This window comes from Crotalus tigris, unplaced genomic scaffold (assembly GCF_016545835.1).
Source record: "Crotalus tigris isolate CLP2741 ecotype Arizona unplaced genomic scaffold, ASM1654583v1 scf7180000017644.4837335, whole genome shotgun sequence".
NCBI lineage: Eukaryota > Metazoa > Chordata > Lepidosauria > Squamata > Viperidae > Crotalus > Crotalus tigris.
Window position 1 is genome coordinate 3,089,597 of NW_024096536.1, and position 14,924 is coordinate 3,104,520.

General features: G+C 37.8%; 1 protein-coding gene across 4 annotated transcripts in view; it reads left to right on the top strand.

Annotated features, from left to right (window-relative positions):
* The window catches only part of SEPTIN3 (septin 3), a 51,497-nt gene that overhangs the window by 33,444 nt on the left and 3,129 nt on the right, over positions 1–14,924 (top strand). For 3 of the 4 annotated variants that reach the window (XM_039335599.1, XM_039335596.1, XM_039335598.1), the window contains 8 exons: positions 1,586–1,777; positions 3,620–3,748; positions 5,451–5,532; positions 6,982–7,119; positions 7,983–8,100; positions 8,914–9,009; positions 9,742–9,841; positions 11,223–11,274. In XM_039335599.1, the coding sequence (XP_039191533.1) occupies positions 1,615–1,777; positions 3,620–3,748; positions 5,451–5,532; positions 6,982–7,119; positions 7,983–8,100; positions 8,914–9,009; positions 9,742–9,841; positions 11,223–11,274 (878 nt within the window). In that variant the 5' untranslated portion in view covers positions 1,586–1,614. The remainder of the gene's footprint in view (positions 1–1,585; positions 1,778–3,619; positions 3,749–5,450; positions 5,533–6,981; positions 7,120–7,982; positions 8,101–8,913; positions 9,010–9,741; positions 9,842–11,222; positions 11,275–14,924) is intronic. The other variant, XM_039335597.1, reaches the window with a different exon arrangement.

Genomic DNA, 14,924 nt, shown 5'->3' on the forward strand with positions numbered 1-14,924 from the left:
ACCCTTGAATTATTCCATTGCAGATGGGGATCCATTAACATTGAGTGCCATTGGTCAGCCAGTTACTAAAGCATTTGATGATGCTTTCTAATCCACATTTTCCTAACTTATCAAGTAGTAGGTTGTAGTCTACTTTATCAAATGTTTTACTGAAGTAAAAGTAAATTATGTCCATGGTATTTTGCTGGTCCACTGGTTTAGTCACATTTTATTGGCACCCCCACAGGCCTATCTATTGATGTGGTTACCTGATGAAAGAAGATTTGATACCATGACTGATATTCATGGAATCTTTTATTTATAACAAATGCTTTTAAGTATTCCAATCAAACAATCCTTATTAATTTTTAGAGAACTTGAGTAGGCTATATGCTGGTCTCCAACTTCCATCTCTGCTTTGCTGTTTTTGTTTAAGTAATTGCTTCATCATTCCAGCCATTGTCTATTCACTTTAGGGTGAAGGTCTCTTCAGCATGTTTCCAACCAATACGGTCTTTAGCTTTCTTTTGCTAACTGGGCACCCAGCTCTTGCTGATGCCATTGCTCTATCTTGTTTTAGGTCCCTTTTGTGGACACTTTTTATCAAGTGGAATCCATCCTATGACTGCCTAAGTTCATGTGCCATCAGTTATTATGTGGCCAGAAGCAACTGCTTCATTCTACAGAAAAGAATGGAAATGCTATGTTAACATATTATTTCAACATTTTGTGAAAATGCCTAAAACTGACAATAGATATGTTGTACAAGTTTCATTACAGAGTGCCACTGCCACTGTGGTATTTGAAATAGATGTCTTTCTTTTAATATAGCATGTTTCATACTTTTTTTTCTTTTCATTAAATGGTACATGGTCATGACATACTGCTATTTGTAGTGAAGTTCAGATATCACCCTTTTGGGGACTAGATTGGCTGAACCACTTACTAGTTCTTACCTTCCTCAGTCCCACTGGATGGAGTCTGATGGTTGGTGTTTTTCATTCTGCTACATGCTAAGACCAGCCAGAGGTATCTATTGCCTCCAAATATGAAAAAAAAAAAAAAAGAATTAGGGTATGTGTATTGTCTGAACTAGTCCTTAATCTGTACTACTTTCCCACTTAGAAGAGCCCAAATAGAGACATTCTGATAAAGAGAAATGAGTCTTTGGTGAGAGGAGTTATTCTATTTTACTATAAAACAGAAACAGATTTAGTAATTTAATGGCAATCATTGACAGGTGCCTGAACCAAATATAAAATTTCCCCCATGCATGAATCTCACTAGCAAACTTTAAATTGAAAATAGATATATTACAAAAAATCCAGCAAGTGAGCTCTTTTTCCTTTCACACAAACAAACAAACAAACAAACAAGCCCTGTGCATATTGGACTAGGGACTGATTATTTTCTTTATACAGTACCCATGTGGTTTAACGTGGAGAATGTTGGTCTCTCTGGAGATACAAGGGGAATGAATCTTGGGGTATTTGGTCTCTTGACTCTTTATCCATTTGAAAGCTTTTCCAGCTTTAAGCTTCTGAACTCTTTATATTCAACTTGCTTTGGGCACATAATTTATTCTTTATTTTCCTTCCATTTGCAGGCTCAGCAGATACCAAGTCTGAAGCAGTCATGTCTGAATTGGTACCAGAGCCACGGCAAAAGCCAGTAGTACCAATGAAACCTGTCAGTATTAATTCCAACCTACTGGGTTACATTGGGATTGATACTATCATAGAGCAAATGCGGAAGAAGACCATGAAAACTGGATTTGACTTCAACATCATGGTTGTAGGTAGGAAAGAAAGGCTTGGGGTAGGAGAGACTTCATCTAGGTACTTTCTTTGAAGTTGCCTTGCAGCATTTCCTACAAGCATGAGTATTTCCTTGAGGCTCTACTTCTGCTCCTGATTGCAAGCAGGTATTTCATCCTAAATAGTTCTTTCTTTTGACCTAGCATTTTCTCTCATGGCAATCAGTAATCAAACTTAAAACAGACTCTGCCTGGATGAATATCCTCCAAACAAGTTGACACCATGGCTGCTTCCACGTGACAGTTTTAAACTGCTTGTTTCTCTGCTTAAATCAGTTGGAAATGACATTGACAAAAGTGTTCGCCAGACAATAATCACAGACCCTGACTAGGGTTCCCTTGCTTTTTCCCCGTTATACATGCCAAGAAAGCAAACAGCTTTGCTCTTGGAGTGGGGGGGGGAGTTTAAGGACAATGTGGCTTTTATATGAATTGCCTCCACTGATTCCTTCTTGTGCTTCACATTTTCTCATCCAACACAAGAAAAATTCAGTTTTACTGTTCTTCCTGACATTTATGCCATGGGAAGAACTTGGCAGAACATTTGTCAACTTCACCTGATTAAAGCAAAGAAATTTGTAAAAAAAACAACAACCCCAAAACATAGTATCAGACCAGCCTTTCTGTCCATTCATTAAGCAGTCCAGCATTTTACCAGTCCATCAGTGAAAATCCTTTCAGAATAGGGGGCAGGCAGCCTTGTAACCAGGCTAACACAGACATGGATATCAGTGAGCAGGAAAGAGGTGTTTCCACCACAATGCATGGTAACCAACTGGAGCAGAAGTATTTGCCTACAGTGAAATGCTGTGCTGCAGACAGACAGCTAAAATCCACTTGTAGAGGCATAAACAAGAAAACATAACTTTTGAGATAGAATTGCTTTCACAGTGGACTTGGTCTGCTTGGACAAAGTTACCTGCTTCTTTCAAGAAAAAGCAGGGGGGAGACATTCTCACATCAGGCAAGGAGGATGTGTGAATGAGCTTTACAGCTCCCAAACTCCATAGCCAGCATAGCATGGGCAACAGCAGTTCTGATTCCAGCATGTCTGGAAGGTACCAAGTTGAGAAAGGTTGCCAGTATTTCTTTATTATGTTTTAAATCTACCAAATGGTCCTTTTTTCACTAGCAGTTTACCATTCAGCTTTTACTGTGACAGGTAAAAAGAGATACTGCCATATAACAGATTGTCTGGATTATGCACTCTTTTGCATTCTTAGTTCCTTGATAACTAAGTTATTGTTTTCACATATTTCAGACAGGTAGTTGGTCAAAATCTGATTAATGGTTAAAATATACAGTTGGCCAGTCATCTAAGTGAGGAGTGTAGCTATATCTTCCCACATGCTCAGGATACACCCCAAATCACAGCACTGCAATAATGGTCCATTCCAGGCAGCTGTATAAATGTTCTCTCTCTCTCTCTCTCTCTCTCTCCCTCCCTCCCTCCCTCCCTCTCTCTCTCTCTCTGTCTCGTGTGTGTGTGTGTGTGTGTGTGTGTGTGTGTGTGTGTGTGTGTGTTTTCATTCTTAGGCCTGTGCTGACTGGCCAAAGCAAGATAAAGCTGTTCTTTTATGAAGCATTGGTGTAAGATTTTTACTATTTTAACTCAGAGCTGAGACAAGATATGGCCTATGTTGTGTGATCAATGAGGAACACTGGGATTGATGGGGATATACCTTGCAAGCGAACAAAGAGCCATTAAAAGAAGCTCCCTGGGAGAATTTGATAGTCAAAGCAGTAGTAATAAAAAAAAAATACAGTAGCAATTAACACTAGCCAAAAACTTATTTTATATTGTTTGTATGTTGTTTCCCCTAGGCCAAAGTGGACTTGGAAAATCAACACTGGTAAACACCCTGTTCAAATCCCAAGTAAGCAGGAAGTCTTCAGGCTGGAACCGTGACGAGAAGATCCCTAAGACTGTAGAAATCAAAGCTATTGGGCATGGTAAAAGGCAGTTCTTCTTAGTATGCAGATAAACTGTGGCTTATTATGCCAGGCTTTTAAGCCATTTCTTTATTAATTACAAAAGGAATTAGGGTCAGGGCAGCACAGCTTTCAAAAGAAGGACTGAAATAGAACTCCTTGCTTTTTCTTCATCCAGTAATTTGGCTCTCTCTCCCAGGAGAATGGCAAGAATCTGAAAGAATCTGCTGTGCTGTTCCAATTCTAGGGAGTGGGGTGCTCAGCTAATTTTTTTAAGAATTATCTCTTTGAAAAAATATATAAAATAGTTGTGACAATAGATGTAGGGCCGATTGCAGGGAAATGCTAGGCTAAATAGATTCGAAGTTGGCTGGTAATCTGACAGACAAAACAGTACTTTTGCTGGGGTAGATATGCAGTGGCAGAATTTGAAAATGTGAAAAGCATTTACGTACTAAAAGGAGACCTCACTGCACTCACCTCCCTTGCTCAACTACCTAAAACATGAAACTATAAGTAAAACAACCATGCTTCCTGTGTTACTGACATAAAGGGAATATAATAATGGAAGGGATAGCGATGCTGTGATACTGGCCTCCCTTCTTTGCACCCATTTCTTAAGTATTTATAAGCAAGCTCCCAAAACACCGGCATTTTACTCTGATGTCGTTGGCAGTTAGCCGAGGAAAGCTAAGTGTATTAAAACAGTTTTGTTTGTATTTTATCCTGGTGTTCGATGATCTTCTTGAATATGAATATACCCGGGATTCGTATTTTTAGTGTAATTAAGGACAATATGCCTGGCCTGTTTTTCAGACCATATTTTACCCCAAAGGTTCCCTAGTATATAAGAATTACACCATTGTGATTAATGTATAGTGTAGGCACTTTCACAAATGAAAATATGGTGTGTATTCTGTTTTCTGAGGTTTTCGCAGTTGTTTGTATGTAGGTCTTTGGTTATTTGGGTTTTCTCCTGCATAAAATTGGAAGTGTCTTGGCGACGTTTCGATGAAGTCCCATTTGTCATCTTCAGGCTGGTGTTTTCGGCTTCGTGCTTCTAGGAGTCAACTGTGTATCTTGGAAGTCAACTGTGTGATTGTTATTGTTGGTTGTTGTTTTTTGCCTAGCTGCATACAATTTTATACATACTGTGGTTGTACAGAGATGGACTGTCCCTATATGGATAAATGGAAGTGGCATGGCTGAATCCATCCAATCAGATGACTTTTGAACCATTGTTATTATTGGTCAAGGTTATTTCCTGGTGCCAAGAACTAAACAGAGTATTACTTGTGCTATATTTGGAATCCGTATAAGTAATCTTCTAGTTGAAGGACATATCAACTAGATATTGCCTTCTAATCCTTACCATTCAAGGATTACAGATATTATAAATAAATACAATATAATCAGAGTATTTAATTTATTAATATATGTCAAACTTAAATAGGCTTCCCTGTGAATGTGTATTTATTTACTCCTCTCTCATTCACCTAAGAATGGTTGCAAATGTTTCACTCATGATCCACTACATGCTTTCTCCATTCACTAAAAATATATACTTTGAGAAGTAATTATTTCTAAAGAGCTACAAAACTCTTAGTTCTTTTTGTCCTCTAGAAAGATCTTCATGCCCTAATTATATTGATAGACAGGGAAAGAGAAAGAGAAAGAGAGAGATTACTTTTGAAGGCGAGTAACAGCAACATTCTTCCCTCAGTTATTGAAGAATGTGGTGTCAAAATGAAGCTGACTGTTATTGACACCCCTGGCTTTGGTGACCAGATCAATAATGAAAATTGGTAAGTATTTTCTTTTTTCACTGATTTTCTGTTTCAATCCAACTTTCTTTTCCTCCTGATATAAGTAGAGAAGTGGGTAAGATTTAAATATAGTGGAATTCTCATTTGCAAACTCTGATTAATGTACACACACACATAAACATTTTCAGAAATACCATACAGCAATATAGTATGTGCCTTGTACTCCAAGTTACTTCAAATTATAGTTTTGATGATACGATGACATTTACTAAAGAAATGCCAACAGGAATGTTTTAATACAGGTAGTCCTCAACCTACGAGTGTTCAGTTAGTAATGGTTCAAAGTTATGACGCCTTCAGAAAAAAGTGACTTACAACCTGTCGCCAAATTTACAACTTTTGCACCTCCACTGCAGTCACATGATTACAATTCAGGCACTTGGCAATAAGTTCCCATTTACAATGATTGTGGTATGCTGTGCTCAGAATCATGATTTGCAACCTTCCCAGCTGAATTTCTGATAAGGAAAATAAATGGGGAAGCCAGATTTTCTTAATGACCATGTGTTTCATTTAACAACCACAGTAAAATGGTCATAAAATCAAGTCCAGTCCCAATTGTGGTTGCAAATCAAGGACTATCTGTAATCTCATATTGATTAAATTATTTTTAACAAGTGATTTACTGATCACATGAGGTTAATTTCCCCCTAAATGGTCATACTAGTGAAATTACAAAAACCCTTCAGGATGGCTTACTATGCTGCCAGTATGAACAGCAGTTGGGAAACTGTTTATATTTCAAAGTTGTAGTAGATTAGAGACTTGGTATCTCCGAGGAAAAGTCCTACCACTATAAGCATCATTGCAAATTCTAGCATGGTTCCCTATTCCCTGGGAACATTGTACTGCTAAATGACAAAATGGACATCCTGCATAAAGGACATGTTTTTTCAATATGAAAAATATGTGTCTTCCCAGAGACCCAAGCTGCAAAGCAATTTTAAATTTCCTCCTTAATATACATGAAAATATCACAAATAATTTCAGAGAACATACAACATTTAGCATTAGTACATTTTAGCCATTGTACTAATTTCATATTCTATTTATTCCATGATCTATAAAATTATCCAGCTATTTTTTATGCTACATGATTTGTTTTGTTGCTCATAAAGCATGATCTACTACCATGTTCCATACATTATATATACAGTACCTCAGTAATTTGTTATAATTGGGCAAATCTGGTGACACAGTTGCAGAATACAGAGATTCTAAAATCTAAATCTAAAATCATATTAGCAGCATCCCAATTTCATTTTGTAATATCAGTTAGATCAGAATGTCAGATTATTTGGCTATAAAAGGGATCCTGTCAAAAATCATTTTGGTGCCTGTGGTTTGTTTCCTCCCAAAGCCTATTAGCACATGTCGGAATAAGAAATAAAAGATTGTCTGTCTGCTTCTTCTCTTCTGCGTGCTTAGCTGGGAGCCCATTGAAAAATACATCAATGAGCAATATGAGAAATTCCTGAAGGAAGAGGTGAATATTGCCAGAAAGAAACGAATCCCAGATACAAGAGTCCACTGTTGCCTCTACTTTATCTCTCCCACAGGCCACTCGTATGTATCTCTCCTAGTTCTGGGGCTGGTCCATAAGATGAAGAGAGGGGAATTAAGATTGTTACTGATAGGTTTTATTAATGGAGGAAAAAATACCCTTTTTGGACTAACAGGATGCTAGAATAAATTCCCCCTGCAGCCAGCTAAAGTAATCAAGGTCAGCACAGATTTCATGGTAATATTTCTTCCAAAGGCCCAAAGAAGAAAGTGGTAAGCTTTACTCAAAGCAAAATCCATGCTTGAGATATCTTACATCTCTATACCTAATCATGCATATGAAGACCTAGAAGAGCTATTCCTATTCATTATAATTATTGTTTGCAAGTTTCCAGGACAGAATATTTTTAAGGCTGGTTCATATATGATTTTTTTCAAAGTTCAAATGCACAGTTCTGTAGGCGAACACAGTATTTCTAGATATTTAATATGAATATATTAATCTGTGTGATCACACAGATGTAATTATTTTACCAGCTCTATCTATACTCTTTAGTAACTGCTATCAGCCATGCTTGCCAACAAGAGTGGTACTTGGCAAAACAGCCACTTATGTAATCTTTATATTTAGCACATAACCTCAAGGTCGCTGAGATTTTTTCTTGTTTATGTTCCTTGAGGTTTTAGTGCCTAGAATTTATTTCTTTTTACTTTCTCTGCCAGTCAAAGGGTCTTCCTGATGGCAATAAATTAATAGGAAAGGGCCTGGAGTCACAGATCAACTAGGCTCCTGTATCTTATCCCCCACCTTCCAAACTGGAGCTGAATACATTATTAGAGGAATTAATTATATTAATTATTAGTAAAGTAAGATGCTTTTCCATAGTAAAGATGGTTATAATTGCCTAATCATCTTCTTCCTGCAGTTTGCGACCTTTAGATATGGAATTTATGAAACATTTGAGCAAAGTCGTAAATATTATTCCAGTTATTGCCAAGGCAGACACCATGACTCTGGAAGAAAAGATTGAGTTCAAACAGAGGGTGAGTCTCCCTTGGGAAAGCATCTAGCAAAGCACACAATCCAAATATCTTTCTAGATCAGTGGTTCTCAACCTGTGGGTCGCGACCCCATTTGGGGTCGAATGACCATTTCACGGGGTGGCCAAACAACGCAGTCCGCCATTTTTTCCCCTTTTCCTTAGCTGTGCTACTCCCTTTTATTCTATTGGCTTTTGAAAGCCAATAGAATAGACTCTCTTGAATAGAGTCTAATTCTATTGGCTTTCAAAAGCCAATAGGAATTGTCCAGGCTGTCTCTGCCCTGCTGAGCCCGCCAAAAGTCCCATTCTGCAAACGGTGCTGCAAGTTGTCTGCAGCGAAGGTGAGCTGTCTGGAAGTTTCCACCCCTCTCTGCTGAGCAACTACTAAAAATGTAAGTAAAAGAGGGCCAGGGGTGGGAGATGGGAGGCCGGCGGGTGTAGGGAGGGTTGCTCGCGCGCGTGGGGCTCGGCGGGTTCCTTACCTTCTTTGGGCTGGGCCAGCTGGTGGCCCAGCCAGTGGTCGGCCTGCTCCGTCTCTGCCGCTTGCCAGCTATGCCTCGGCTGGCGCAGGGGGAGGCACCACAAATGTGCAGCGCTCCCAGGCAGGGAAAGTCCTCGACTTACGACCGGTTGGGTAATCCTCGACCTACGACCGGTTGGGTAGTTCTCGATTTACGACTGGTTGGGTAGTCCTCGACTTACGACCGGTTGGGGATCGCAGCATTAAAAAGGTTGAGAACCACTGTTCTAGACTGTGTCAGAAATGCTATCTGCTTGCATAATCTTTTCAACCTGAAATATTTTTTCTAACCAGGTCCGTAAGGAACTAGAAGTCAATGGAATTGAATTTTATCCCCAGAAAGAGTTTGATGAAGATCTTGAAGACAAAACAGAGAATGACAAAATCAGGGTGCGATGTTTATAATACCAATTGACTTTTTGTAGTAGGTTCTGAAGTAGTTTAATCACTATTTTTTCATCTTTGGTTTGTTTGATATGAGCTACACCTAGGATGTGTGTCTAGTTATTGAGAATATATAAACTTTAGATTTTTATAAACTATTATTTTTACTAGAGATTAAAATTAGGTCATATGTAGCTTTTAGAGACTGAATCCAAAGTTGGAATGTAAGGAATTTTTATCCTTACATACATTTGAAACTTATGCATTTAGTGAGGGAATCTAATTTTTTAAATACATTTTTACAAACTTATTTAATTATTGTTGGTTTAGACATATTTATGTGCTGCCTTTTTATTTATTAGATGATTAAAGGAGTCATTAGTTTTCAAATGTATTTTCCATTATATATTGTGTGTACTCTGTATAGACCTACTGTAGAGAGAGAGAAACTAGCAATGACAACTTGTATACACATATTATTTTATAAAGGTACAGGGGGTTGGGTGAAATGGAGAGAACCAATTCCTGAGTTAGTCATGAAAGCCAGCTGGGTGATTGTGTCACTCTTGGTGCAACTCATCTCACAGGGTTGTTCTTGTGAGGAAAATAGGAGGAGGTTGGATATGTTATTTGTGAAAATAATAAAAGGTGGGAAACAAACAAATATATAAATAATAAAATCATCCTTACTTGTACAGTACTAGAAAGAAGGAAATTAATGCCTATGTATATTTTCAGCAGGAAAGTATGCCATTTGCTGTGGTGGGCAGTGACAAAGAATATCAAGTGAATGGGAAAAGAGTCTTAGGCAGAAAAACACCTTGGGGAGTCATTGAAGGTAAATACATCATTATCCTGTAATTTCTGACTGCTCTATTTTTAGATATCACTATATTGCAAATGCTAATGGTAGCAGACAATCTGCAAATGGTACCAGTTGTATTTTTTGTGAAGATTCCTGCCTATGACCTACAAATATGTACACTATCTTTCCCATCTTATTCAATGGGATTCATTAGTTATTCATGATATGGATGAATAAATTGAGGTGAGCTTATTTGAAATACTGAATCATAAAATAGGAAAATACAGCAGTTATTTTCAAGGGTGAATTTTCTCTAAATAACTGGGGGGGGGGGTGAGCAAGAAAAAGAGAAATCCCATTAGATCAGTTTTTAGTTTGAAATATATAAGAAAAAAATCTCAGTTAATGAATAATAGCTTGATATTAACTTTTAAATGTTTTAAGCACCAGGAAGGATAATATATGATAAATTATAACACTCAGGAAGCTTTTAAAAACGTGAGTCTTTCAGCTTGCATTAGGACACAAAATGAGGACTGGTACCTGAATACATTATTTTTTTATTTTGATGATATATGACACCATGGTTTTACTAGTGTATTAGTGCTGGTTGTAATTTCTGATATGGATTTTTGCTTTGAGTTCATATTTATTGATTTATGGTACCGCTTAAAGACATATTGTAACTGAATTGACAGAATAATTTATAATAAATAGAGTTGTGAAAAAAATATGAGTGAGAAAACAATGTGGAAAGAGGCAAGTGAAGGTAAATTTCTCCTCCTCACAAATCTTTGCTCCACTTGCTTTCACTTGCTTTTTGTTGATATTTTTGGAACTTTTTGACAGCAGTCTATATTATTCAAGTGGTTTCCACAATCATCAGAAAAACGTGTTTGATAAACAGAAGGGCATAGGTCTATTCTAGACAGAAGTTGGTGGAAAGGCCCCTTCTTTCTAATCTCCTAGGGAGAGTATTGTTGTTTTAGGTCCTGACAGCCATGGAAGACTAGGATCACGTGAGAAGGATCAATTAAGCCAATTTATTGCTAAAAGCCTATATATAAGAATCTTCTCAATTAACATTCAGCACCTGGTTAGTGTTAGATAAAGGACAGTAGCACTCAAGGGGGGGGGGTTGGATTTAGTTTGCTTGGGGTGTAGTGATTCTAGGTTGAAAAGATTCCCTCCCCAGGTTCTGCCATTCCTTCTCTTACAAATCCGAAGGAATTCTTCTGCAATGTTTTATCTAATCCACTACCATGCAGATAATGTGAGAGACCTAAGAATGGCAAGATATCCTCTTATATTAGTGCTGCTTCAAGCAAGGATCGGCCCTCAAGATTTCCATTCAGTTTTGTGATTCCATTACTATATTCTTATATGTCATTAATGTAATTTCCTTTATTTACAGTTGAAAATCTCAACCATTGTGAATTTGCTCTACTACGAGATTTTGTCATTAGGTGAGAATAACTTTTAAAGATGTTGCCTATTCAACTGGAATAATTTACTAAAATAAACTCAAAAAATTAAATAAGCTATTGCCATACTACAGCATTAAAATGACCGTGGTAAAAAAAATATTTCAATTTGGCACCACAGGGGAGTGAGTTTGACTGAGGACTGAGTGGTAAGGAAGCCAGTCCTCCTCGCCAGCATTCAGCCATAACTTTGTCTCCAGGGAGGTGATATAGTACAGATAGTCTTCAAGTTATGATAGATATGGAGCCTGCCCAATTCAGGATGAATGTTAAGTGAATTGCCTCATTAACAACCCCCATCCCAATACATTCATTAAACAAACATATAGGCTATTAAGTGGAACATGGGATGCTTCAGGAGTAGGAGAGTCCCTGGGAGGCCTAGTGCAAGCACAAACCCACCTGCATCAGGCCTCCCAAGGCCTCTCCCCAACCCGATTTACCCCATGCCCCATGCAGGATGGGGGGGAGTAGATGGATGGGCATGCTGCAACATCTCTGTGCTCAGAGGTGAATGGCTGCATGCAATGTAACTTTGTAACAGGATCATATCTAACTTTGGGAGGTCTATGGTAACTTTGAATAGTCGTTAAATGACCTATCATACCTCAAGGATTATCTATATTTACAACAAATAATTTGCTAGAATGGGAACAAATAAAGTAATAAAAAGGAGAGATGTGAATACTTCTTTTTTCTCAATTGCTCCTTATTGTCTATAGTTCATTAAGCTGGATAGATTTTTCATGACAATAGAATAAATTTGGAACAAACAAAATACTTCTTCAAATAATAGACACTTAAGAAATGTTCTGCCACAAAATGTGATAATGGCTACAAGGTTAAAAAAGGGTTAGAGAAATTTATCAATCATATATGACAATCCTGAGAGATGAAATTGCAGGAGAATAAGGGAAATACGGTACTCAGTCTTCGAACAATTTAAATATAAAAGCTAATATATTTGGATAATTTTGATCATTTGCCATATTAAATAACTGAATAGGAACACATATAAGGAATGGTTGCTGGAATTGTGTATGTCTAGTCTAATGAAGAGAAGGACACAATGGCAGTGTTCCAATATCTCAGGGGTTGCCACAAAGAAGAGGGAGTCAAGCTATTCTCCAAAGCACCTGAAGGCAGGACAAGAAGCATCGGATGGAAACTAATCAAAGAGAGAAGCAACCTAGAACTAAGGAGAATTTTTTTGACAGTTAGAGCAATTAATCAGTGGAACAACCTGCCTCCAGAAGCTGTGAATGATCCAACACTGGAAGTTTTTAAGGAGAGACTGGACAGCCATTTGTATAAAATGGTATAGGCCATAGGGTTTCCTGCCCGAGCAGGGGGTTGGACTAGATCAGGGCTTTTCAACCTTTTCGCCCATTGTACCACTTTTAGGATATGGCAACATCCAAGTACCACCAGTCGCCTAGCAAGATGTCAAAAACTTGATGACCCAAAAAAGGAAAAAAGTGATAAAGTACAGGTAGTCCTCGACTTACAACAGTTCGCTTAGTGACTGTTCGAAGTTACAATGGCACTGAAAAAAGTGCCCCATAAGCCACAGCCGAGCAAGACAGTGCCTGGCGGCGGTCTTCCTCCTGTCCAAGATTTTCATTGTTGTTTTTTTTTAAATTAAAAGTTTTACAAATTACAATATAAACCCACCCATCTCCTCCCCCCCTTCCCACTTCCCAGAGCTGATTACAGGGTAACAAATAAACAAACATACTCTAGCTAACATAAACCAACTAAACTATCAATCAAAACCATAATACACTTTAACTCCTTCTCAAAACAAATATTAACAAATTAAAACAAAAATAATAATACCATTAATACTATTAATAATTATCTAAAATCTATTCAAAAGCAAGATAATACTTTTCAGTTTCATACTTCTTCTGAATATAATCAATCCATCTTCTCCAAACCATAATATATCTTTCTTCTGAATGATCCTTCAAATAGGCGGAAATTTTCGCCATTTCTGCTAAATTAGACACATACAGTATCCATTCTTCCAAAGTAGGCAATAAGTTTTTCTTCCAATATTGCCCCACCAATAATCTTGCAGCAGTTATGAAGTTCAACATCAAATTAGTTTCTTTAACATCCAAATCTACAATAATACCCAACAAAAATAATTGCGGAGTAAACTTTATCTTTTTCTTAAAAATCTTTTGAATATTCCACCAAATCTTAATCCAAAAAGCTTTAATATCTTTACAAGTCCACCAAATATGAAAATAAGTTGCATCTAAATTTCCACATCTCCAACATTTGGGCTGTAATTTCGGATACATGCGGGACAACTTTTGGGGATCCAAATGCCATCTATAAAACATTTTATAAAAATTTTCTCTTAAATTTTGTGCTTAAGTAAATTTTACATTTCTAACCCATGTATCCCATGTATCCAATAAAATTGGCTCTTGGATATTTTGCGCCCATTTAATCATACAATCTTTAACTCCGTTTCAGAGTCCAATTCTATTAAAGCATTATAAATTCTTTTTATATGAAATCGACTTTGATCTTTAATCTGTTTTACCAAATTCACATCCTCTAAAATAATGCCAACCTTTTTATCTATATTCCACCTCAATAACAATTGATTATAATAAAACCAAGAATATACAATATTTTCTTGCTTCAACTCAGTTAAAGGCTTTAATTGCCAATGCTGCCCAACCAAACTAAGTAATTCCTTATAAGAAATCTTATCCAAATTTACTCCCCTAGATACTCCCTCTATCACGTGTCCTTGAACCCCCCAAACTGGAATTTTATAATTTAACCTATAGTAATACTTTTTCCAGACACGCAGCCAGGCACTTCTTAAAATATGGGTTTTAAAAACCTGATCCACTTTTTTATCATAAATTAAATATGCGTGCCATCCATATAATAAATCCCATCCCTCAAGAGAAAGGATATTCTTATTTGTTAAGTTGAGCCAATCACTAACCAAGGTTAAAGCCATTGCATCATAATACAATTTTAAATTTGGTGCCTTTAATCCCAAGATTTTCATTGTTGTGAGCATTTCTGTTGAGGATTGGCAGTGGGGGTGGGGTGGGGGGTGTTTGGTTTTTATTTTCCCCGACTGCTGGGTGGTTGCAGCAGGTTTTGGTCACTTCACATGACCCTGGGACACTGTGACCGTCATAAATATGAATCAGTTGCCAAGCATCTGAATGTAAATCACAAGACCCTGGAGATGCTGCAACATTCCAGCTGATTGGCACTTCTTCTGGGCTCGGCAGAAGTGTCGGGATCAGCGCCAAGCTTCAGATGGAGCCTGGCGCTGATCCTGGCACTTCCACTGAGCCCTGACAGCTCTGAAGCGCCGATCAGCTGGAAAGCAGCACTGATCCTGGCGCTTCTGCTGAGCCCTGACAGCCCTGCAACTCCAGCCATCTCTCACTCAGGCTTGTGCGGTGTTGCCACCGGTTCAGCTAATTCCCCTCCCCCGCTACCACTTTTCTAGGATGGTCACATACCACCTGGCAGGTGCCAATGTACCACAGATGGTACCCATACCACTGGTTGAAAAGCCCTGGACTAGATGACCTCCAAGGTCCCTTCCAACTTTATTATTATTATTACATGTGCTCCTGTAT